The following is a 26341-nucleotide window of genomic DNA, read 5'->3' as shown; positions in this document are numbered from 1 at the left end:
ATCTCATATGTTCATAGCCTCCTATGGTATAAAAACCAATAGGATCTTTGAAATGTTAACAATACTTACATAATCTATTTTTGTTTAAATTGAACTCAATATTTTAAGAATAGTTAAAAAGAAATTATTCAAAACGATATTCAAAACAGAAAAAAAAAAAGGTTTAAGAAAAATAGAATTTGTGTTACAAATTAGGAGAGGAAATGGCAACCCAGTCGAGTATTCTTGCCTGGAGAATCCCCATGGACGGAGGAGCCTGGTTGGGCTACAGTCCACCGGGTCGCAAAGAGTCGGACACGACGGAGCGACTTCACTCACTCATAGTTTTAAAAATTGTATCTGGTTAAAGGGAAGTCAAACAATGGGAAATATCATTTGATTCAATTTCCTATAAAAATGAAATAGCGATGAGACAAAGATTAGACTTAAGGGCTCCCCTAGTGGCTCAGCGGTAAAGAACTTAGCAACTAAAACAAAAAGAAGATACCTGATACGCAGTAGTTTTGTTTTGCTACCCTTGACTAAAACCCTGGGGTAGTCACCATAAGCATGGTAGTTCTCTTTCCATACACTAGGGGGAGGTGTGATACAATTACTCTGGAGGGGTGATGGGCAAATTGGTGTCCATGAGGATGTGCTGGTCTTTCTGAGACATTGTGGGTTTCCCCTCATTTGGATAATAAAACATCAAATTAAGAATAATCAATAAATCATATTACCATTTCCTAGGAAGTTTTTCATTCTCTTGTGTTTGCTTTATTGTAAACCTCAAGTAAGAATATTTCATGAGTTTCCTTGAATGAGTAAGCAATGCAAAAAAAAAAAAAAAAAAAAAAAACAGATTTTTCATATTTTAAAAAAGTAATGATTAATAAAGGAATGTGTAACCTCTACTCTTGACGTAAGTTAGTGGCTGCTTTTAAAGCCTCTACACCTCAGATTTCAAGACACACACGTTAGGATAGAGGTACTAACCCCTGCTTGAGAAATGTTTCACAGGGCAGTGTGGTTAGGCACCCACTTCGCAAAATAACCTAGCTTTCAACAAAGCTCTAGCTCTCCTGTCTAGCAAACGAATGTGCATGACAAACATTTTAGGATTTGAAGGACTGGCTGTAAAGAATTCCTTTTTGCATTTTTAAACTCTTAAAGATAGTCTTTTAAAGAACTGGTGAACTTTGGATCCAATCATCTGCAAATTCATACTATAGGTTATCTCATTGAATCTTCTGAGAAATAATAGCTCCTTTACCTGAATCTTTAAGCAATTATCCCAAAAACAGTCATCAGAACTTTCTTGTAATTGGTCTGGATTTGATTTCTTTGAATCTTGAATGATTCATGTTACAGACTTGTGTGTTAGTCATTCACAATTTATAAATGGCAACTTTACTTTAGTATTTATGAATTGTGATCAATACTTTAGCAATCAAAACACTCACCTTTTCTATTTCAATACTTCAATTTTCTTTTGCATTCTTAACTCTTTCCCAGAATGACTGGATCATGAACAAAGAAGTCCTCCCTTATGGATGTTTGTGATAATAGTTTGGGGAGAAAGAATCTCTGAGATTAGGAAGTAAAGCTGTAGAAAAAGTAGATGAATCAGGAGTGTATTTGTGTGTGTGTTTGTTTATGCATGTGTGTGTGTGTGTAGTGGTGGTGGTGGTGGTGGTGGTGGTGGTGGTGTTACTTACAAAGTACGAATCTTACCAGATTTCCCACTGATCTGTCTTCATGTTTATGTTTCAGTTTCTTTGGCAAATACGGTCATCAACACCTACTTGGTCTTAAGGATACAGCATTCAAATTTCCACATGGAACTTCAATAACACGATCACGGTAAACAGAATACCTTGAAAATTATTATGCGTGAGTATATGGATGTCCGCTTTACTTTGAATCTGGGTTGAGATGCTGGCTACTGAAAAGGGTAAAGCTCTAAGTATTATTTAGCCAGATTTGGGTTTTAACAAGCTCCAGGCTTGAATTGCCCGTGAGCCTTTCTCCTTAAAGGAGAGGCGCTTTTTCCTCTGGGGAGACATGGCCTCTCTTTCGTTCTGCTTTTCTTCTGAAGCACTTTCATAATCAAGTGACTTTCCTTGCCAGGGTACCTGGGGACCGCTGATATTTCTGAGGATGCAGAAAGTTACATATTGATTGCTGTTGCTCGAGGTTTGTTTGCAGCGGCGCGCGCAGAAGCGGGCGCGCCAGCACCCTCGCATTTACACACACACTGAAATACACAACACACACACCCTGCCTGAGAAACAAGTACACACCCCTCTGCACCTCATTTAGATGGGTACACGCGCAGCCGGAAGATCTACGGCTCCCTTGGTATGGGTGAATGTACGGTGCGTGCGTTCGTGTGTGTGTGTGTGTGTGTGTGTGTGTGTGTGTGTGAGAGAGAGAGAGAGAGAGAGAGAGACAGAGAGAGAGAGAGAGAGAGAGAGCAGAAGCCCAACAGGAAGACCGCAGCTATCTTATTCTGCAAGCACTCTGCGATTCCGGGTTCCGCGTACATCGGATAAAACAATAAATAAATTGCTGTCAAACTTTTTTTTTTCAGATTCTCTTTTTTTCCAGAGGAAGACGGAGGAGGCGTTTCTCCCGGCAGTTTAAGACTCGGGGGACCCTGCGGCGAGGCCCGGGGCGCCCCCCGCCGCAGCGAGCGCGGGGCTGGGCCAGCACGGCCGGGCCCCGTCTCGCGGCTCTGATCAATGGCTCTGAGGCGCCGGGGCCACAGGCCCCGCCCCAGTCGCCTGTCCGGCGCTCCCATTGGACGCGGGCAGAGGAGGCCGGGCCTGGCGCCTCGCGCTTATTGGCTGGCGGGGAATCAGTATCAATGTTTAAGCGGCGGCGTGAGGTGAATAGAGTCAGTCAGCGAGAGGCGCTGGGGAGAGAGCGGGGACTGAGAGCCTGGCGGTTGCGGCAGCGGAGGGCGGCCGGGGGGACGCCGCTCCAACTGTTGAATTTTTACCTTTCCTTTCCATCGGTGCTGTGCCTGCGGACATGGATTTATTTGCTTTGAAATCCGCACGTCTTTCCCAGGCTGTGAGCTGATCCTGTCAGGCACCAGATTGAAAGAGACCACCCGTGACAGAAAAGGAGGAAAAAAAAAAAAAAAGCCTCCACAACGGACTGCACAATTAACTACGCACACCAGTCCTGGACTTTGTGAATAGAAAACACTGACAGGAAAATCGTGAACTGTGATGCGGAGCTAAGCTGTGAACAGTCTCTCTAATCCAGATTTTTTTCTCTTTTTTTCTCACCCAAGATTGAAAGATTTGGGGGTTCCTTTACGCCTTTATTTTTAAAATAAAAACACCTAGCAAAACAGACGCCTTGCTTTCCAGAGCCTCGGACTCCGGCAGAAAGAGGTAGAGTAAAAGTGCTGCTGGATTCAGCTTCACCTCCCTCCTCCCCTCCCTGCCTTTCTCTCGCTTTTTCTTTTTTTTTCCCCAAAATATGAATCTGGCTTTTCTTTCTGTAGAGTGAGTCAGAGAAAGCGTTAGGAAGAAGCCACAACTAATGTCTGTGAAGGGAGGACCATGAGGCGAGAGTGAATTCGATTCGTTCCGCTCTTTCTGACTCATCCGGCAGATCGGAACACCTGCATTTCTGGATGTGTCATTCCCGTTTGTCGAGGCGCCTCGAGAATCCGAGATAATGTGTAGACAGACCCGTGCCTAGCATCCCCTGGGCGGTAGCTCCCCGGGGCGGGTGCCCCGGCTGGACCGCCGCGGCCGCAGCTCTTAGTCCGCTGCCCTCGCGACTCGCCCAGAGAGACTGCGAGAGCGAGACTGCAGAATGCATCACGCCAAACCTTGATGTGTTCCTTTCATCCAACCCACTCCTACTATAGGAAAAAAAAAAAATTGAAGAAAAAAGAAAAAGCCCGCACTTTATTCGCTTCAAATATTCACCACTTTTATTCCTCGCCAAGGTTTTCCTTTCTAGATGAAGAGGACTGGGAGGCAGGGCCATTGGAAGGAGATGCTGAATAGAAAGAAAAGAGAGGCACTTGACAGCCCAACCCTCTGAATGCAGAGACTGTTTCCCTTCTAGCGAGAGACAGGGAGAGTGTGTGTGCGAGGACTGGGAGGGTGGCTCCCCCTTCCTTTTTATTCCGCCTCTCCCTCCCCCTTCAAATCTGCACATCCAACCATGAGTTGCCTGTTGATTTCCTTTCGCCTGGGAAGAAAAGCAAACTGGAATTAAACTGCAGAGAGAGAAGTCCTTGCTCGCGGGCAGAGAATGGGATGGTAGCGGCGGCTACTGGCTGAGCGTAGAGAAATCAGAGTGCGTTCTACCAACAGAGGCGGAGATACATCTCTACATTTTCCTCCTCCCAACAGACTCAAACCGCAAACGCAGATCAGGCTGTGGCTTCCTCGACTTTGGTGAGAGCCTTTTGCGAGGAAGAGAGGGAGGAGCCTCGTGGAGGGAGGAAACTACAAATCCGGACACTAGTTCTTTGCGCTGCATTTCCTCCCCTCCCTTCGGCTGTTCGGAACGGAGAGAGAGAAGGAGGAAAAAAAAAATAAAGAAAGAAACACCCTTGGCTTGGAGATGCAGTCTGCCGCCACCGCTGCCTCGGCCGCCAATGCGAGATTAGATCTCTAAATGCAGCAAAACACTGCCTGAAAACAGACCAACCCGCGAAGCAAGCAGACATTTCACAAGGCTTCGGGGAAGCTTCAATATATCTGACTCTCTCTCTCTTCGTTGTTCCTCATTCCCATCAATTTCATCACTGGAGAAGAGAAAAAAGTAAGGATTTCACTTTCTGATCTGCCTAGAGACACACCTCCCAGCTCCCTCCCCCACCCGATGTGAAGAGTATTCCGGAGGCAAAAAGCTGGAGTGGATTTGCAGCGCCCTAGCGGGAGTGAGGAAAACCTACGGATTCTTCAGCTCATTACCATCCTCCCCAGACGCGATTTCCTTCTTATCGCTGCTCTCATCGCTCAAGTTTGAGTCGCCCGAAGTCCAGGAGGGAGAGACAAAGCCCCGGGCTCGCCCCCAGCCGCAGGGAGCCTCCGCCTTGCTCAGTGTCCCTGCAGCTCCGCTGCACCGCTGCTCCCAGCCCAGTGCGGATGCTGTAGATCAACAGGTTCGGGGAACTTGAGCGGAATAAGGAGAGACCGCCGGGTGCCGCATCCCGGGAGCGGAAGGAAGAGAGGATACAGAGACTTGTGGCTCGCGTCGGGCGCGGAAGCTGCGCCCGGAGCCCCAAGCTGGCGCGCACCCATCCGCTAGCCCTTCCAGTCCGGCTGCTTCTGCCAACACCCCGCCGGTCTGGGATGTATCTATCCATCTGTTGCTGTTTCCTCCTATGGGCTCCTGCCCTGACGCTCAAAAACCTGAATTACTCAGTGCCGGAGGAGCAAGGGGCCGGCACGGTGATCGGCAACATCGGCAAGGATGCTCGACTGCAGCCCGGGCTTCCGCCCTCAGAGCGAGGCGGCGGTGGTGGCGGGCGAAGCAAGTCTAGCAGCTATCGGGTGCTGGAGAACTCGGCGCCGCACCTGCTGGACGTGGAAGCGGACAGCGGGCTCCTCTACACCAAGCAGCGCATTGACCGCGAGTCTCTGTGCCGCCACAACGCCAAGTGCCAGCTGTCCCTCGAGGTGTTCGCCAATGACAAGGAGATCTGTATGATCAAGGTAGAGATTCAGGACATCAACGACAACGCTCCCTCCTTCCCCTCGGACCAGATTGAGATGGACATCTCAGAGAACGCGGCCCCGGGCACCCGCTTCCCGCTCACCAGTGCACACGACCCCGACGCCGGCGAGAACGGGCTCCGCACCTACCTGCTGACGCGCGATGACCACGGCCTGTTCGCGCTGGACGTCAAGTCCCGCGGCGACGGCTCCAAGTTCCCAGAGCTGGTTATCCAGAAGGCGCTAGACCGCGAGCAGCAGAACCATCACACTCTGGTGCTGACCGCCCTGGACGGCGGCGAGCCGCCTCGCTCCGCCACGGTGCAAATCAACGTGAAGGTGATTGACTCGAACGACAACAGCCCCGTCTTCGAGGCGCCCTCCTACCTGGTGGAGCTGCCCGAAAACGCCCCGCTGGGCACCGTGGTCATTGATCTGAACGCCACCGACGCCGACGAGGGTCCCAATGGCGAAGTGCTCTACTCTTTCAGCAGCTACGTGCCCGACCGCGTGCGGGAGCTCTTCTCCATCGACCCTAAGACCGGCCTGATCCGGGTCAAGGGCAACCTGGACTATGAGGAGAACGGGATGCTGGAGATCGACGTGCAGGCCCGAGACCTGGGTCCCAACCCTATTCCGGCCCACTGCAAGGTCACGGTCAAGCTCATCGACCGCAACGACAACGCGCCGTCCATCGGTTTCGTCTCCGTGCGCCAGGGGGCGCTGAGCGAGGCGGCCCCGCCCGGCACCGTCATCGCCCTAGTGCGGGTCACCGACCGAGACTCGGGCAAGAACGGGCAGCTGCAGTGCCGAGTCCTGGGAGGAGGCGGGCCGGGCGGCGGCGGCGGCCTTGGCGGCCCGGGAGGCTCCGTGCCCTTCAAGTTGGAGGAGAACTACGACAACTTCTTCACGGTGGTGACCGACCGCCCTCTAGACCGCGAGACCCAGGACGAGTACAACGTGACGATCGTGGCGCGGGACGGGGGCTCGCCCCCACTCAACTCCACCAAGTCGTTCGCCGTCAAGATTCTGGACGAGAATGACAACCCGCCTCGTTTCACGAAGGGGCTCTACGTGCTGCAGGTGCACGAAAACAACATCCCAGGAGAGTATCTGGGCTCGGTGCTGGCCCAGGACCCCGACCTGGGCCAAAACGGCACGGTGTCCTATTCCATCCTGCCCTCGCACATTGGCGACGTGTCCATCTACACCTACGTCTCCGTGAACCCCACCAACGGGGCCATCTACGCCCTGCGCTCCTTTAACTATGAGCAGACCAAGGCGTTTGAGTTCAAGGTGCTTGCTAAGGACTCCGGGGCGCCCGCGCACTTGGAGAGCAACGCCACGGTGAGGGTGACGGTGCTAGACGTGAATGACAACGCTCCGGTAATCGTGCTGCCCACGCTGCAGAACGACACGGCCGAGCTGCAGGTGCCGCGCAACGCCGGTCTGGGCTACCTGGTGAGCACCGTGCGCGCCCTCGACAGCGATTTCGGCGAGAGCGGGCGCCTCACCTACGAGATCGTGGACGGGAACGACGACCACCTGTTTGAAATCGACCCATCCAGCGGCGAGATCCGCACGCTGCACCCCTTCTGGGAGGACGTGACGCCAGTGGTGGAGCTGGTCGTGAAGGTGACGGACCACGGCAAGCCCACCCTGTCCGCGGTGGCCAAGCTCATCATCCGTTCGGTGAGCGGCTCCTTGCCCGAGGGCGTTCCCCGGGTGAACGGTGAGCAGCGCCACTGGGACATGTCGCTGCCGCTCATCGTGACCCTGAGCACCATCTCCATCATCCTCCTAGCGGCCATGATCACCATCGCTGTTAAGTGCAAGCGCGAGAACAAGGAGATTCGCACTTACAACTGCCGCATCGCCGAGTACAGCCACCCGCAGCTGGGCGGGGGCAAGGGCAAGAAGAAGAAGATCAACAAAAACGATATAATGCTGGTGCAGAGCGAGGTGGAGGAGAGGAACGCCATGAACGTCATGAATGTGGTGAGCAGCCCCTCCCTGGCCACTTCCCCCATGTACTTCGACTACCAGACGCGCCTGCCGCTCAGCTCGCCCCGGTCAGAGGTGATGTATCTCAAACCGGCCTCCAACAACCTGACTGTTCCCCAGGGCCACGCGGGCTGCCACACCAGCTTTACCGGACAAGGGACTAACGCGAGCGAGACCCCAGCCACGCGGATGTCCATAATTCAGGTAGGAGACTTTTAGCATCACTGGGACTTCGCTTTCTTGCTGGCTTGGGGAGCTCTCCTGAAACCTTTGAAACAGGAAGAGCCACACTGCCAGCAGCTGTGAGAGGGGCACTTACGGAAAAGGATTTCCACTTTGGCCACTGCCTGCACAGCATAGTCTACACATAACCCCTCCCATGTGAATAGTCGAAAATTTATAAGATGTAAAATGTCTTACTTTTGTTGCATTTTAAACGTTTATTTTTTTTTTATAGGTTTTAAAATGTTACCCGGGTTCAGTGTTCACAGTTTATTTTACTTTGCTGGTCTGCATTTCTCTCCACAACAGAGGATTACTAGAGTAGAACATTTTTTTCAGTTAATTCACTTAAAATTTTTGTATTTCATTAAAAAAATCTGATGGCAAAAGAAAGAAATGTATTCGCCAGTATTAAGTAGCTAATTACTTTTTAAAAGAAGCTAACTACTTAAGTACAGCATATCAACCAACAAGCCGTAAAGAATTTTCAGAGCCTGAATCAATACCAGTTTTTACCACCACCCCCAAATCAGTGTTTCTATTTAAAAAGTATTCTAAAGGGCACAAATCTTATTAATTCTTCAGCTGAAACTGCAGACAGTGCATTAGTGTAGCTTAAGCTTGGAAATGTGAATTATATTCTGAAGATCTTTGAGAAACTTGAAAAAGTATAGGCTCTAGATATGACTTATATATATCTATGAAAAGTTTATATTTATTTTGTCCTGTGGTTTTCCTGATCTGTTTCCTTAAAGTCATTGAGAGATGAACAGAGTACATTAGAGGGCTGGTCTCATTCTCTGCTGTGAAAACAGGAGGCAAAGTTGCACTAAAGCCACCTGTACCAAAAAGAATTCCAGGATGCATTTAGTTTGCATACTGCATATTTTCAGTATATCTAAGTGATATTTAATATATATCAGATAGTAGATTCACATTATTGGTATATGAAAAAAACTAACTGACCCAGCATGGGCTCTAGACTAACAAAAGCAGTTGATTGTACTGTGTTTAGTTATTGCCTAGTTTCTTTATCTACTATTGGGTTGTGTCACAAAAACAAACTTAATTTTTGCTTATCAATGTGTGTTGCTAAAGATTACTCTGGATGAGCAATACTTGCAATTTGAAATTGAGTTTACTGAAAGTGACATTTTGGGAGGAAAATTAGTTTGGGGCAAATGAAAATAATTTACTCAGAATTTTGTGCTTTGGAAAAACAAATACCTTTTAGTGACACTTGACTCAGTAATGTTTTTATTATTAAAAACATTTATTATTATAAAACAGAGTAGTAGAATTTCATAATCTTATTATTTTAAACAGAAGTGTAACAGATAGTAAAACTCAGCAAAACAGTGTCTTATAATATTTTAATATCCTTGTAAATCAGACTCATACTGAACACTACTGAATACCAGAGTACCCATTGTAGTTTTAAATCCCATTTTTTACAATGTTTGCTATACACTAGTAATCATGATTTTTGGAGATCTCTATAAAACTGAACAAGAAATTTCTCCCATAAAAATTATAGTTTCTATGAAAGTCTGTGTAAAACTGGTATTTATGATAATTTCTATAAATACACTTGTTATATACTTTCTTATAGTTTACCATTGACAGTTAAAAAGATATCACAGAGGGTTAATGCTTAAACTTCCTCTTCAAGTACTATGAGTTGAATTCTTATTTAGTGTCCAATAAGAATGAAGTTTGTGCAGTGAAATCCTCAGCAAGCCTGATTCCTGATCAGTTTAGGGTGGAAGTACCCAGGAGGCTTTGATGGACAGGGGTCCTTGTGCAGTGTTTACACCATACTGTTCTTGAATCTGGCCATTGCCCGAGGGACAGATGATGATGATTCCTCTCATTAGCAGTAAAACTCAAGCCAGGGCAAATCTCACACACACACACACACACACACACACACACGCTGGGGAGAGAGAGTTTAAACAGAAAACAAAGGAGGCAAACTTCCTTGTTTTCCTGCTATTCCCTTTCTTCCAGAATCTTACTTCATGACATAAAGACACAGGATAAGTTTAAGTTCTTGAAATGGTTTCCAACCTGGCTCAGTTGCCCATATTGTTTCTACACTGGGAGTTTTTGCAGTCTTATAAGGGATGCCTTTTAAGTTCCTAATATGTTAATTTCCTTGTAACTGTGTCAAGTTTTTCTCAATGCCTATTATGGGGAACAGAGTAAATCGAGTACAGTGACCTTGCTTTTTTGCTTTCTTTTTTAAACTAGTGTGCTGCAAACACTTTGTGCAGAACTGACAAGCTCAAATTAAAGTGTTCAGGCATCCCATATTCTTGTTTCAAGTTCATTTATTAATGTGTGTTTATTAAACACAACCTGCTGAGGAAACATACTATTAAACCCGTGTCTTTCTGAAGGAAGAATTTTTTTTTAAGAATTTATTTATTTATTTTTAATTTTATTTTATTTTTAAACTTTACATAATTGTATTAGTTTTGCCAAACATCAAAATGAATCCGCCACAGGTTTTTAATCCACAGAATACAGATGGAGAAGGAGCTATTGGATCTGGTTTATCTTTATTTTCCAGCATCTTGGGTGCTGTTTAGAATATTCTCAGAGTATAAAATGAAAAAAAAATCATACTGTTTTGAGATACACTGTTAAAGGGTGGTGAAATGAAATTTAGGAACTTTGGGATTATAAGACTCATGTTACAACGCAAATTAAAATTTTTCAAAAGATTTTATGTGAGTTGCAGGCTCTAAAATTTTAGGATTAATATCTATAGATTTTTCGGCATGAATTTTTATTGAGAATAGATGCCAAAAAATCATGTAAGTTGGTGTAAAAACAGTGGTTTGTGAAAAAGTATTTTATTGAAGATTTTCTTCAAGTTTCTCAGCCCATTTAAAGTCAATCTATAGAGTGTTCAAACAATTGACTAGTGATTAAAACATCCTCAGTAGTGTGAATCATAATACAATATTATTATAGTGAAATATCTTATTAACTTTAAAGCCACAAAAGTAATTTGGAATAAAACAGGAACACAGATTTTGTGGTCAGTTAGACAAATAGATTATTACACAAATTTATAAAAGCACTCTTCATCGGAGCAGTTTTCATGTGAATTATTTCATAGTTTAGTATGAGAATCTAAAATCAAGTGGAGGTCATTACAAATTGTCACGAGTTACTGCTAATCGTGACTTATCAAGAATAACTAGGTAGCGGGGTAAATTTTCCACAGGTGTTTTCAATGATGGCCTGGTTGCGAAGAGGAAGGAGGCTGGGGACTTCTCACTGGTGGGAGAATTTCCAGTTTTGTTTGAACTTCTGTGTTTTCAGTTTTGTTTTGTTTTTTTTTTTTTGTAGCACATAAAATGTAGTCATCTTAATATGCTGTCATAGAAGAAAATATGTTGAGCCAACAGAATAAGATATACTAAAATAAATTTTTGAAAGGAATACATTCTTACACAGTGTTTTACAGTTCAATTTTAAAAGATTCACATTCTGGTTGACTTTAGACTTTTTATCCTGGAAGAGGAAATCCTTTTGATATACCTGAATGGCCTTTTCAATAAAAGTGAATTAAACATATGAAAATACCTTCAGTCAATCCAAATATATAAAAATGAGATTGAGGCATAGAGGACTCTAGTATCATAATGCAGATAATAAAGTCAGTATCTTAGAATGAAAGGGTAAAAGACAAAATACATCTTTCCTAGCAACATTAACTGTTGTCTGTCTTATTGCTACTTCTCTAATACAAGAGATTTGGGCTTGGGGCCCAGATGAGTTCTCAAGACCACAATTTTCAAAACTTCATATTCTGGTATGGTAGGCATTTCAGTAACAAGCACAAAGTATGTGAATAACTTTTTTTCCATTCATGATTTTAAAGAATCTTTTGCAGTGTTATTCCAAGATGAAACCATTTTATTAATTACATGCACTTATTTCCATAAACTTGATATACATCTCTATTTCTAGGGTTTGTGATGGGCTGAATAGGAAGGGAATATCCCTATCTTACTGCATGCCTCTAGAATTATCTTGTCCAGTTTAAAAGGTAGGTTTCAGTTCTACTTCAAATTCACGTGAATACACAATCATAAAACATATCTTTCTGTTTTTTAAGTTTAAGTGTTAGTCACTCCGTCATGTCTGACTCTGCAACCCCACGGATTATAGCTCACCAGACTCCTCTGTCCATGGAATTCTCCAGGCAAGAATACTGGAGTGGGTAGCCATTCCCTTCTCCAGGGGATCTTCCCAAACCAGAGTTTGAACCTGGGTCTTCTGCATTATAGGCAGATTCTTTACCATCTGAGCCACCAGGGAAGCTGGCTTCCTGTTTTTACTATATATTAAAAATAGTACGAATAAAGTAGGAATAAACTTTAAAAGTTACTCAGCAGTTAAGGTGGATGCTCAGCAGTTTGAGTTTCTTTGGAGAAGAGTTTAAAATTCAAATTATTATCATTCTTAATATGTTATTATTTTTATTCTTAGTTTTGTGTTTGCTTTTGAAAATCTCAGCTGCAGTGTAAATCTCTGTGCATTTCTCTATTTTATAATAAATAAAAAAACAAAAGTCATAACATTTTTACTATATGAACTAGAACCCCGAGGCTCACTTTTAGTATCAGCTGATCTAACTGCTCATGAGGTAATAGTTTCTTTAACCAATATTTTTTAGTTTTCAAGAAAATTTTCAAAATAGTAGCTAGATAGTACTTTATTATCTTTAAGGTCTTATTCTTACATCTTTATCAGTCTTTTAAAATGTAAGAGTAAGATGATTTTTAATTTTAAGTTCTTTGAGTGACTTCTATAATTTTTCTTGAATTCTATGAGTGAATTTTGTAATATCAATAAATACTATTATATAGAAGTCTGGACGGAGGATTTTATTCTTGGCATCATCTTGCTATTTAAGGCTGTGTACAATCAGGCCATAGAAAAGCATGCTCTAAAATTCCTATTTCAACTGCTTGAACATATTTTTATTCAAGAAAATAAATTTACATGTTCTAAAGCATTACCTGTTGCCTGTCACTATATTGATCAAGTCAAACTCAAAAAATAAAATAAGAACACCAAAAAACTTTTATTTATAAAAGTTGCTCTTATAGTACATTTTATTCACTTTTTTATGATGCATAGATATACATTTATATGAGGTTAAAATAAATGTTATTTTTAAAATAATCCCAAACATTATCTCTTAAAAGACTAAGAAATATACATATTTAAATCTGTAGATAAATATTTAATATTGTTGAAAACAATAATATTTATACTTCATCATGTTTCACTACTATTTTCCAGTTTCAAATTTTTCACTGTTAGTGCTGCTTATGTAATAAATGCAGTGGAAATACATCTATATAAGTAAGAGATGTAAATTAAGAAAATATTTTTAAAAGTTTAAGGTTAATAAAGGTTTACATGCCTTAATTCAGTGAAGGCTGGCTCTGCCCATATTTATGAAAATGTGAACAATCAAACTTCCTGGAAAAATTAATGTATTCATGTACATGTGTATATGTCTTTACGTTTTCAGTATAATGTACGTAAAGGTCAAGCACAAATATTAGCCCATTTTTATACTTTTTTATTTCAAAGGTAGTTTTCTTTTCTAGGATGAACTCAAACCTTGCTTTTTCCTTGAAAATATTTTTAAACTTGATAATCTCACTGTTTCAAGCTTCAAACATTTTGAAGTTCCTTAAAATAGAGGCGGTTATTCCAGAGTAGTTCAGGAACAACTGGCTTTCAGTGGACAGTAGGTTGGAGTTTATGTAGATTGGGGCTTCCCTGGTGGCTCAGATGGTAAAGAATCTGCCTGCAATGCAGGAAACCCAAGTTTTCTGATTCTCTAGGTAGTGTGGTGGGGTGTCTAGAGGCACTGTGAGAGTATATGCTGGGAGCCTGCTGATGAAACCAGAGGGGGAAGGTGAAGCCACTGGAACTGGTCTCATGCTAGTTAGGAAGTGAAACTTAACTCCCCTATGCTGAGAAGTCTTGCAATACACTCAATAGTGGGTAAATTCTTACAAATGCACCTGCTAATTGTGATTTTAGTCATTGCTTCAGAATGTATTCCCCTCAGTGATGCTTCTGTTTAATAAATCCCGTTGGGCATTATCTTAAAGCCATCTTTTAGTAAAGTCATTAGGGAGAGGGTGTTTTTTTTTTTTTTTTTTTTTTTTCCTATTGAATTCCTTCAACCAATGACTGTCTGTTTGTTAGAGACTAACATAATGGTCATCTTGCCTATCAATTTGAAGATAGTGTTGACTTCTGACACCCATCTACGAAATGCTTTTAAATCTTCATTGGACCTACACTAACCTATTGTCAACCTGTTTTAGCAAAGGAGACGTTGACAAGAATTCCCTTCAAAGGCACACAGTGTTTTACAGTTAGTCATAGCTTTCACCACTAGCTTTGACAGTGATGTATTGCTATCCTTTGGTCTCCTGAAATAAATTATCTTATAATAAAGAAGTTCTTAATGGCATCAACATTCTGTCCTGTGACTAAGCAGAAGCCTGTTATTGCGTCCTTGCTACTGCAGAAGTATAAATTCAATATTTTTAAGGTAAAGCCAAAAAAAAAAAAAAGATGTAGCAAAATACAGATGCCAAGTTGTGGAGTGTGGGTGGCACTTTTCACTCTTGTGCACTGTGTTCTTCCAGTGATAGACTGTAAAATTGGTTTCAGACAGTGTTTGAGAGAATCTATTGATATACATGTGGCACATTTCTATTTGTCTGTTCTGATCCTAGTGACATTCTGATTACTGGTATTTGTAGGCTCTGCCCTGGATCTATTCCAAGGAGTTTTATTGTAGTGAAATGACTCTTACAGTTCATTGAGCATCTAGCATAACTGTGCTAAATATGATTGGCACGTTTGCATATATTTATTCAAAAAATAAGGCAGTTAAACAGCATAATTATGGGAAAATGAATCATAACAATAAAAGACCATTTAAGTTAACAAGCTTTGTGATCAAAGGATAAATACAGGTTGGATAAATTAGACTTTAGATGTAACTAATCTACATAAATAGACTTTGTTCTGATTAGGGGAATGGAATATATTAAAATAATTTAATGGTATAAGAAATGCATTTTATTTCATACATTATGAAATATTTAAAGATTTGAGTTATTTTCTATATATTTCTATTCTCTGAAATGGTCGTGAACCATATTTGTGTTGAATGAAAAACAAGCAAGGTAAAGATGGTTATCATCTTGAAACTTATTTGGTAGAATACACGCTGTAAGAAAAATATTTATTTTTTAGGCTTGTAATAGTTTTGATTGATTTTTAATTAATGAAACATATTAAAGGGACCATTTAAAGGAAAATTTCTTGTTTACTTCTTCTATCAACTAGAAGCAGCCTTTGTAGAATATGAAAGTGTGAACATTAAAGCTCTATTTCATGTTTTCAAAGCTATATACTCATAATCATTTTGTAGATATATGCTGTTTTCAAGAAACACCGGATACATGTTTGTAAATTATATTAATATGGATATATATAATATGGATAATGACTATATTCTCAACTTTTCTAATGCTATTTTGATGGCATATTTATTTTTAAGTGATAGGTTTAACTTACATGACTCAACTAATTTCTTTCCAGCAACTGTGGTGCTTAGGTATGTTTTCTTAAGCTCCACTTGGTGGTAACTTTAAAAATGTAATTTAAGCATAAGTCATCAACTGGTATACTTTTACAATATTTCTACCTGAATCAGTAATCATTGTTAAGCAATGATTGAATTATACTTATACCTAGAATTTTAGTGTCCTCCAATTCAGTAAAAACCTTTGCTAAAAGCTCTTCATTTTATTTTGCACACAGTATCTTTTAACAGAATATACTGAGATTATTTTAGGACTGAATGTTTGATAGATTTTTGCTCTTTTTCCACAACACCAGAGCAACTGCATATGAAGAACTGATATATATATATATATATAAACAACTCACTTATAATTGCCACGAGAAGGATTATCCATCCACAGTATGAGGTTACCAAAATGCACTTTTACTGATGTCCCTATTTCAGTAGATGAGGTAACAGTAAGAAGTTAGAATGTTTGAGAAATAATATGTTTAAAATCTTAGAAAAACTTGCTAGAAAAAATGTTATCCCTTAGTATTTTTGAGAAAAAAAAAAGACTTAGCTTCAAAAAGGAAATATTTTCCATTTCAAATTTGGCAATTGCTTAGTTATACATCTTTATATAAATATTAGGTATAAAAATTTCTGGGCAACTTGAAAAATAATTAGTTTTGATTTCAATAGTTTTATCAGCAAAAACCCAGGAAATTGCTTGATATTGGTGACTTCTATTACTGTGTCTTCTTAAGACACAAAATTTCTATTTTGCTTTGGCAGTTTTGCATCTGTTTTAAAATAGTTTATCCCAAATCAACTTAATGCACTGAGAATATGAATAAGAGGAGATATAAACCATGCAAAATGAAAGATAAATCAGCCATCTATCATTACAAGCATTCCCATTAAGATAGAATTAAAGATTCTGTGCAATTTTGCCTTCACATAGTTTTAAGGCAAGACACTTGATTGCTTTATGTTTATTATTTTAGCTTTGGATGACCTTGTGTAACATTAATGAATTGTGTTTTTTCTTTTTGTTTTAAACCAACCCTTATTCTCTTTAATCTTGATTGATTAAATAGGAAATTTCTGATTAATGAGAAATGTTTGGAGATATAGGTGACTCTTACTTGGTATGGCATAGGCACAAAGTGCATTTGTAATTTTAGGAGCAATGAAAATATATTGGTGCTAATGCATGAATTTAAATGTAGGATAAAGACAATTTATTGAGAGAAGATATTATATGAAAAATAGGAAATATTTTGATACAATACATAGGTTGAAAAAAAATAGTTTATAACCTTATACTTTAAGTGTTGGCAGATGCACGGATAATAATTATTAGATAAATTTCCAGATCCTGACCTTCTAGGAAGGCTAGTATTTATTCTTAGATGATAATAAGGCTGAAAATAAGGGAACTATCTTAATAAACAAATCCCACTCCCAGTCAAGATAAGGTTACTGACAAGAGTAACCTTGCAGTGTGGCCCTCACATCAGCTGTGCCAATACCAACAAATGAAGCAAAATGACTAAGCTGGGAGAAACAAGACAGGGAATACATTTAAGGAGACTTTTTTTTTTTTTTTCTGATTTTGAGCAATAGGTTTTCCATGATTTTTTTTTTTTTTTTAATAATTGAGACAATTACATAGTAATTTGGGTTAGAATGCATGCCCAGTTCCCCGTTTCAAAACCCAATTTGTTACCACCTGTGGCTATTTCTATTAAAAAAAAAAAGAAACATAATTACTATGAGTCTCAGCAGTCTTAGAGTAAATTTTGCAATTACAATGCTTCCCTTGGGCAGATGTGTGAAAATGGCAGATTAATTCCTGCCAGGATCTTTCTGTTCCTTGTGCATTTTTAGTTTTGGTGTTGCCTGCTTATTAGAGTGGCTCTGTTTGCTCTGGTTAAAGGTTATGTCAGTGTTTCCATAATAAATCTCTAGAAATGAAGATTCACAAGTCAGCCATTAAATTTGGCCTTAGGTGAAAAGTTGACATGTAACGTCTCAGCAAAGGAGTAGTTATTATTTTCCATCACACTCCGTTGTTGGGTTAAGTTTGAAGTAAATGGTAGCAGGACCATTTGGCAGTGTTGAAAAAGTAGGACTTAGACTAGCAGGCAAAAAGAAAAGTGCAGTCTTTTGAACTATGAAATAATATCTAATCAACAGAAGCTGATAAAAGTATTTTAATTCTGTGCTTCATCTCTAGCTACTTAATGCATAAGATTTTTAAACAGTCACAATAAAAATATTGAGGCTGGATAGCTAACAAGAGATTTAATACTCCATCAGTTTCCGTTCATTCCTTCTTTTCATTATGATGTGTAAAGTGAAAGTGTTAGGCACTCAGTCATGTCCAGCTCTGCAACCCCATGGACTATAGTAGCCCACCAGTCTCTGTTTGTGGAATTCTCCAGGCAAGAAGACTGGAATGGGTTGCTGTTCCCTTCTCCAAGGGATCTTCCCTACCCAGGGATCAAATCCTGGACTCCTACATTGCAAGCAGTTTCTATACTATCTGATTCACCAGGGAAGCCCTGAGATGTATAAACTATATTCTTAATAAAGATCTAATTGATTTACACTCAAAATAACTAAAGTTTTTAAGTTTGAATAGTTTTGAATCTCTGGCTCAGTGTTATAACTCTATTCATAAAGTTAATTTATCACAAAGTGGTCTAGATAGGAGAATGGTTGAAGAGAGTGATCACATCCATCTTGTCTTTGTAGTTGACAGAACTTAACATAGTTTAATACATAGTAGGCACTTAAAATATGACTTATTTGTGATGTCATATGATTACTGATCAGATGTGAGCTGGGGCTCAGATTCAAACCTAGAAGCTATTCAGGTTAAAGCTAAGGTTGTTTATAGAAACATGTTGAAATATTGATCTGTTGGTAAATAATGTATTTGAAGGTGGCCTATTTGATCATTTTTGCTCATAGTTATTACATTCTTAATAACTGCAATGAAAATTTCTATGTTATACTGATAATATTGCCACTCCATGGGAAAAAAACAGGTGGTCAGTGTTCACAATTTCCACAATATGTTTATATTGATGTGTGTAGATACATTAATATGGACTTCCCAGGTGGCACTAATGGTAAAGAACCCACTTGCCAATAAAGGAGATAAGAGATGAAAGTTCAATTCCTGGGTCGGGAAGATCTCCTGGAGGAAGGCATGGCAACCCACTCCAGTGTTCTTGCCTGGAGAATCCCATGGACAGAGGAGCCTGGTGGGCTACAGTCCATAGAGTGGCAAAGAGTCAGACATGACTGGAGTGACTTAGTATGCAGGCATATATAAATATAAATATATATGTATGTTACCTCTAATTTACATCACATCAACAGAAACAGTGTTGGTCAGAATATCTTCCTTTTATTCTATTACTTGGTATGGTTTATAAAATATTGAAACAATTCAATTCAGATGTTATATGTTATATATTTTAAGGCTTTGAAAACCCCACAGCTGTAGTAAACTAAGAAAGTAGAGATTTTCCTGGCAGTACAGTGGTGAAGAATCCACGCTATAATGTAGGGGACGCAGGTTCTATCCCTAGTTGAGAAACTAAGGTCCTGCATACTATTGAGCAGCTAAGCCTGTGTACCACACCAGATAAATAAACTCAATAAAGACTAAAAAAGAAACTAATGTGATCCTTTTTTCTGTTTTAATTTTAAGATAATTATATGTATAGAGACTCCATAAAATGTACTTATTTTCTAAATTAATTTTTAATAAAATGAAATGATAAATAGTAACTAGTAAATTTTGATTAAATTTATTTGTATTTATTGACATCTAATTTTATGAGTTAATCATTTTCATAACAGCCATTTGCCATTTATAAATGGGAGAAGAAAATCACTATGGGCAATTATCAAATTCATGTAGTAATAACCCAATTTACAAAAACTTTTCTTAAAATTTCAGAATCTATCTTATTTAGGTGATATGATATTTCAGTTCACATATTGGGGGAACATAAATTACACATTCATGTAAACAATATTTTCCCATTTCAATAGTGTTGTTTAAAATGCATCCACACTCTTCAGAGTTGTTCAAGCCATATTCATTAATTCAAGAGTAAGTCATGAAATATTTTAAAGAGCTCTTAATTGAAATACTTTACTGCCAGTGCAGGAGATACAAGAGATGCAGGTTTAATCCCTGTGTTGGGAAGATCCCTTGGAGTAGAAAATGGCAACCCATTCCACTATTCTTGCCTGGAAAATCCATGGACAGAAGAGCCTGGCAGGTTACAGTCCGTAGGGCTGCAAAGAGTCAGATAGACTAAATGCACACATGCATATACACATTGCTTTTAAACTACTACAGGACTTAATTACTATTTATCTGAATTTTAAATTTTGATGGAAAATTCAGGTCAAACAATAAGGAGGCTTGGTGGAACAAAGGCTTCAAGCAGAATGAGCTTTCACACCATATTACAAATTTAATTATCCTCATTTCACAGAAGAGTCGAGATTCAAAGTGATGGAAAAAAACAATGGAAAGCAGCATAGAAATAAACATTTAGGAAGTTCAAAATTCATTGTCAACTCCCATTTATGAAAAAGCAAAAGACTTTCATAAAGAGTAAACTAAGAGTGTCAAATATTACATCAATTAGCCTATGAATAATAAGTTCTCAATGGCGATATTTATATTCACAATTATATAAACATTATAGTTCAAGTCCATCTGTAAATTCACCCTGGATTATTTGCTATTTGGGGGGAAGAGGGCCCATCAACAGTCAGCGCTGTTCTGTCCAGATGAGCAGTCAGGCTGGGTCTTGATTCATGGAACTATTAGATACCAAAGGCCCGTGTATCCAGGGCAGACATACCCCTACACAGTGGATCCAAGCTGGACCTGAAATATTAATATTTCATAATCTGTCTGAATTTTACTTCTTTCCAGAATGTGCTTGTTCTTGAACTATCATATGTGCTTTTTTTTTTTTTTTTTTTTTTTTAAAGAATACAGCTGAGAAATCTTCTGGAAAGGTGACTTCCAAATAATGTTGGTAGAATGTGAATGATTTGCAAATATACTATTTTTCATGAGTTTAATTTCTTTTCACATAAAACCAAATAATCTAAACACATGTGTCATCTATTTATAAATTTCTCAAAAAGTTGTTTAAATAACTGAAAAACATCATCCAAACACATAATTTGAGTGAAGCAAATGGAAAGAAATTATTGTTTATATTTTATACTGATCTGTTCTAATTTTTTTCTTCCTATCTTTGCCCTCTGGTATCTTTTCTGTGATATCCATTCAGAAAACATATTTTTACGTAGATAGCTTCTACATTTATGTATAACTTAACTATTTTTAAATATGTATATATATTTAAAAGAATATATATATATGCTATGCTAAGTCACTTCAGTCATGTCCGACTCTGTGCGACCCCATAGACGGGAGCCCACCAGGCTCCGCCGTCCCTGGGATTCTCCAGGCAAGAATACTGGAGTGGGTTGCCATTTCCTTCTCTGATGCATGAAAGTGAAAAGTGAAAGTAAAGTCATTCAGTCGTGTCCGACTCTTAGAGACCCCATGGACTGCAGCGTACCAGGCTCCTCCATCCATGCGACTTTCCAGGCAAGAGTACTGGAGTAGGGTGCCATTGCCTTCTCTGATATATATATATATATATATATATATATATATAATCAATCTATATACATATATATATATGTATATAGATTGATGAGACCGTGGTGGTATTTCTCACCAAATTACTACTTAACTGTACAGTTGCCTGTCAGTATCTGTGGGGGATATATTCTAGGACACCCTGAATTCCAAAATCTAAAGATGCTCAAGTCCCATATATAAAATGGTGTAGTAATTACACGTAGCCTACACATATCCTTCCATGTACTTTAAATTATCTCTAGATTACTCACAATACCAAAGGCAATGTAAATGCTATGAAAATAGTTGTAAATATAATGTAAATGCTAGGTTAATAGTTGCAACTTACAGCAAATTCAGGTTTTGCCTTTTGGAACTTACTGGAATTTTTTTCCCCCAAATGATTTTTGTTTGAGATTGGTTGAATCTGGGGATGTGTGACCTGGGGATATGGAGAGCTGACCATATGTACATTTGGACTTAAGATCATGTAGTTGATTTCACATAGTGGAGCTGTACAGGGGTACGTTGAATTTCAGATGGGTTGGATTCAAAGTACTATGTTTGGCATTATTAAAATGCACCTAATAGACAAGATACATTTATTTAGTTAAAACTAAAAAGCTTCTTATTTCCTTTAATCTAGACTTGAGTGTATATTTTAAGAAGTAAAGTGTTGATATTCTTTTTATATAAAAATGATAAAATGAACCTCTCCACATGACTCCCTCATTTTGTTCTTCAGGCAAGAGTGTGCTCTATTGAGATATAGTAGAGAAAGGATTCTCCATCTGCCACTCCTGAAAATAGAATGCTTAGCTTTTTACCTCTTGATAAATCTTCTTTATTTATTTATGTCTATGCAAGTCAGAGAAATATACTAACATATCAGTTCCTAACATAAGGAAAGGAAATTTATAGTTAAACTTGGTCAACAAATTCTTTAAAGTTATTTTCATTTGAAATTTCCGGTTAAGCTTCAGTGAACTGCTTTATTTAAATAGTCATCATTTAACTAGAGAAATTTAATCTCCAAGGACACATCTGTTACTTAATGATATTATAGGTTGGGTTTTGTTTGGTGGAAGTGTGGGATGCAAAGGTGCTAGGGGTTAGAAAAGGAAAGGGGCTCTAATTCAGTATCCCCAGGTAATATGATATAAATAATTGGAAAATGGAGATATCATTTCAGTTGGTTAATTGTAATAAACCTATTATCTTGTTAGAGGATTAAGGTAGAATCAACATGTTGGGAAATAGATAAAAGGTGCATGAAAGCATTTAAAATTCAATCATTAGGTTTTATTGCACCCATCTGCTCCCAGGAAATATAATTGGAAATTTGATTCATTGACCTTTAGCTGCCATTTTGGATCATAGTTCCAAAGTCTATGTTTTCAAGTTGGATATTTGAAGTTAATTTGATCAGAACCATACTCAGTACATTTTTAACTCAATTACCTTTTTGAACAGAATTTCAAAAAATAAAATCAGGCTTAATGGGCTGGTGTGTATTTGACAATAGCATCAGCATAGTTATTTAATTCTGGATCTGGTTAAAGCAACTAATGTTCAACTTGATTAAGGTTTCTATTAACTGAAAAGACTGGCAAACTTTTTATGTTGCTTTATTCACAAACTCCTACTTCTCATTAATTATTCTCTGGATCTATATTACACTAATTTATAGTTACAACATCCAATTACACTAAAATTACCTACCATGACATATGAAAAAAACAGTATTTAGTATTACAGGTGATTATCCTTAATTAAAAAAAAAAATTGGCACTCCTCAAGCCCCTTATGCCAACATAAATATGATGCTACAGAACCCTCCTAAAATATTTCTTACACTTCACTCAGAAGAGTGAAATGTAATAAAATTATATGCCTAACAGAAGAAATAATTATGTAAATTGATCATGATTTCTTGTCAGTGTTTGTCAGAGCTCTGTTCACTGAAGTTCATGTAACTTGGGAAAGAATCACGATTAAACAGGTGTTTCTTCAGCCTTTGAGATCAAATTTCTGAAATATTTATATAGTGATGAGCCAGATGTACAAAGCTTAACCTTATAATCCCATTTTGCAGCTTTTCCAAATAATTGGAAACTTGTTAAGTATGAAGCTGATTATTTTGGCAGCATAGTTCCATTAATAGGATTCAGATCTCCCTTATTTACAAGCGAGTGCTGTTAATGTAATCTAGTATATTAAATCGACATGGAAACTGAAAAAGAATCCATTTAAGGGTTCACTGACAGGGAAGGGTTTCTCTAAAGCTCTTTTTATTGTTTTTTTTTTTTTTTTATTGACTTCTTTTAGAAAACACATGGTGCAGGTGAATGATGTAAGTGTTTTAGGTACTATACTACTACCACTTTGGTGTGAAGCAACTATAACTAATTTCTCATACGTTTATCATAATGTTGATATATACCATATATGACAATGCATCTGCCCTTTACAAATATCCCCTTCAGCATCATCTCAGTTGCAAGGCCTTGCATGTCATTTGACATGTGAAATTATTTTAAATGCACTTATCCTTTTTTTTAATGAATAGAGGCAATACAGAGTAATATAATAATGTGTCATGATTTTCATTTTGCTTATTTATTGGTTCTGCAATAATAGATGGAGAACTTATTGTTATGCTTTCAGTTTGAGCTGTTTATTAACCATGCTACTAGGTGCACCATTTCATATTTGTGACATTCTGTCCTCTCAAGAAAAAAGAGTATCAAGATTCTTAAATCAAATTAGACTAGGAAGAGTTTTATACTTTGTCTTTTTTTTATATTAAGTGCATAGCTATTATCAGCTTTTACCTGACTCTGCTTGAATAATAAACCCATGCTCCTTCAGAGAGAGGAAAAACCTGTTTTTCAAACTATATGTGACCTCTCCATTCCCTATTTCATAAAGTAGGAAAAAGCAAACAGACCGTCAGTGACTAGAACAATTCTTCTGCTTTTTATCTCTCTTGGGATATTTATCTACTTTGCGTCTTATATTTATAAAAAAATGTGTCTAATGGACCAAAAATAAAGAGACATAATATTTTTAACATTGCTAATCATCAAGGAAAGGCAAATCAAAACCCCTCACTTCACAGCTGTCAGAATGGCTGCCATCAAAAAGAACACAAATAACACGTTTGCAAGAATGTGGAGAAAAGGGAACCCTATACGCGGTGGATGTGAATGTAAACTGGTGCAGCCATTTACATGTTACTCCATACTATGAAAGGCAGTATGGAGGGTTCACAAAAACTAAGACTAGAACTACCATATGACCTAGCAATTCCACTCCTGGATGTATATCTGCAAAAACATTTTTAAAAAACCCACTAATTTGAAAATATATATATACAGCCCAGTGTTCCTAGATCATAGCAGCATTATTTAAAATTGCTAAGATATGAAAGCAACCTAAGTGTCTATCAACATATGAATGAATAAAGATGTATAACATGTATTGTATATATACACAATGGAATACTACTTAGCCATACAAATGAATGAAATTTTGCAATTTGCAGCAACATGGGTGAACTTGGAAGGCATTATACTAAATGAAATAAGTCAAAGAAATAGAAACTTTGTATGATAGTACTTATATGTGGAATCTTACAAATATAGCAAACTAGTGAAAATAACAACAACAACAAAAAGAAGTAGATTTGTAGATACAGAGGGCAAATTAGTAGTTACCAGTGGGAAGAGGGTCAAGATAGGTGTGGGAGTACAATCTGCTGGGTGTAAGAGATGTTCAAAGATGTATTACACAAGATGGGAAATAGTGCATTTATTGTAAATGAAAAGTGACCTTTAAAAGTTTTCTTAAAAAATTCTTACAGCTCTAAAAACAATCAAAATTTCTTGGAAAAAAGGAAAATATCTATTTTTAAAAGGAGAGGCACCTAGCTATCCTTCATGGTCAAAGATATTAAAAGCTAATTTCCATATTAATTGGCATAGGTCTGAAAACAGATTTTTTTGAAAAGCTAAGTATTTGCAAGTAAACTAGAGAATATTTGTCCAGAAGACCTGGCATACCCAGAAAATATTCAGATAATGACTTTAAATAAAGTTTCAAGAATAATTACACATTTTAATAAAATAAGTGTGCAAATACTGACCAAAAATCCCATATAAAATTAGGTAACCTATAAAGAAGAATTCATCAAGGACAATGGATATGTAAATACATGTTGAGTAATAAAATCTTTGGACCATTATTTTTTGAGTGTGACATATTAAAAAATAAGTTTCTCTGTTGAGACTGTGCCTCTATATCTGTGTGGTTAAGACCCAGGCACTGCTGGTCAAGTGCCTTTTGGATTTCAACTGCTCTAGAAATGATGCTTTTGAACTGTGGTGTTGGAAAAGACTCTTGAGAGTCCCGTGGACTGCAAGGAGATCCAACCAGTCCATCCTAAATGAAATGAGTCCTGAATATTCATTAGAAGGACTGATGTTGAAGCTGAAACTCCAATACTTTGGCCACCTGATGTGCAGAACTGATTCATTTGAAAAGACCCTAGTGCTGGGAAAGATTGAAGGCAGGAGGAGAAGGGGACGACAGAGGATGAGATGGTTGGATGGCATTACTCAATGGACATGAGTTTGAGTAAACTCCAGGAGTTGGTGATAGACAGGGATGCCTGGTGTGCTGCGGTCCATAGGGTCGCAAAGAGTTGGACAAGACTGAGCGACTGAACTGAACTGAACTGATCATCAAACTGGGAATTTGTAGTCATCCTCCAGGGACTACATTTGACCATAGGAAAAGTTACTCCCTTCCTGTTTGATTTTTAGCAAGTCACTAGTCTCCATAAGAAGACAGTTGGGAACAACAACTATTACAAAACCCTGATATTCAAAAATTCAAAGAAATATTAATATGTTTAATTTTGAGTTGTTGTACCAGTCCCTGCTAGGATGGGCAATACATGACATACATACACACACACATATGCACACACACACACACACACACAACTAGATTTTTACTGTATAATATTATAGGCAGCTGTATTTCAATTTAAAAATCTGATATATTCAAAACAATATATTAAAGCTGCTTTTACTCAAA

General features: G+C 38.8%; 1 protein-coding gene across 4 annotated transcripts in view; it reads left to right on the top strand.

Moving 5' to 3' along the window:
- Nucleotides 1–2872: 2872 nt before the first annotated feature.
- Nucleotides 2873–26341, top strand: part of PCDH17 (protocadherin 17) — a 121536-nt gene continuing 98067 nt past the window's right edge. For 3 of the 4 annotated variants that reach the window (XM_055541938.1, XM_055541940.1, XM_055541939.1), the window contains exon 1: nucleotides 2873–7883. In XM_055541938.1, coding sequence (XP_055397913.1) covers nucleotides 5313–7883 — 2571 coding nt within the window. In that variant the 5' untranslated portion in view covers nucleotides 2873–5312. The remainder of the gene's footprint in view (nucleotides 7884–26341) is intronic. The other variant, XM_055541937.1, reaches the window with a different exon arrangement.

This window comes from Bubalus kerabau, chromosome 12 (assembly GCF_029407905.1).
Source record: "Bubalus kerabau isolate K-KA32 ecotype Philippines breed swamp buffalo chromosome 12, PCC_UOA_SB_1v2, whole genome shotgun sequence".
NCBI classification, from domain to species: domain Eukaryota; kingdom Metazoa; phylum Chordata; class Mammalia; order Artiodactyla; family Bovidae; genus Bubalus; species Bubalus kerabau.
The sequence above is the reverse complement of the archived record's forward strand: the minus strand, read 5'-3'. Positions and strand labels throughout refer to the sequence as shown.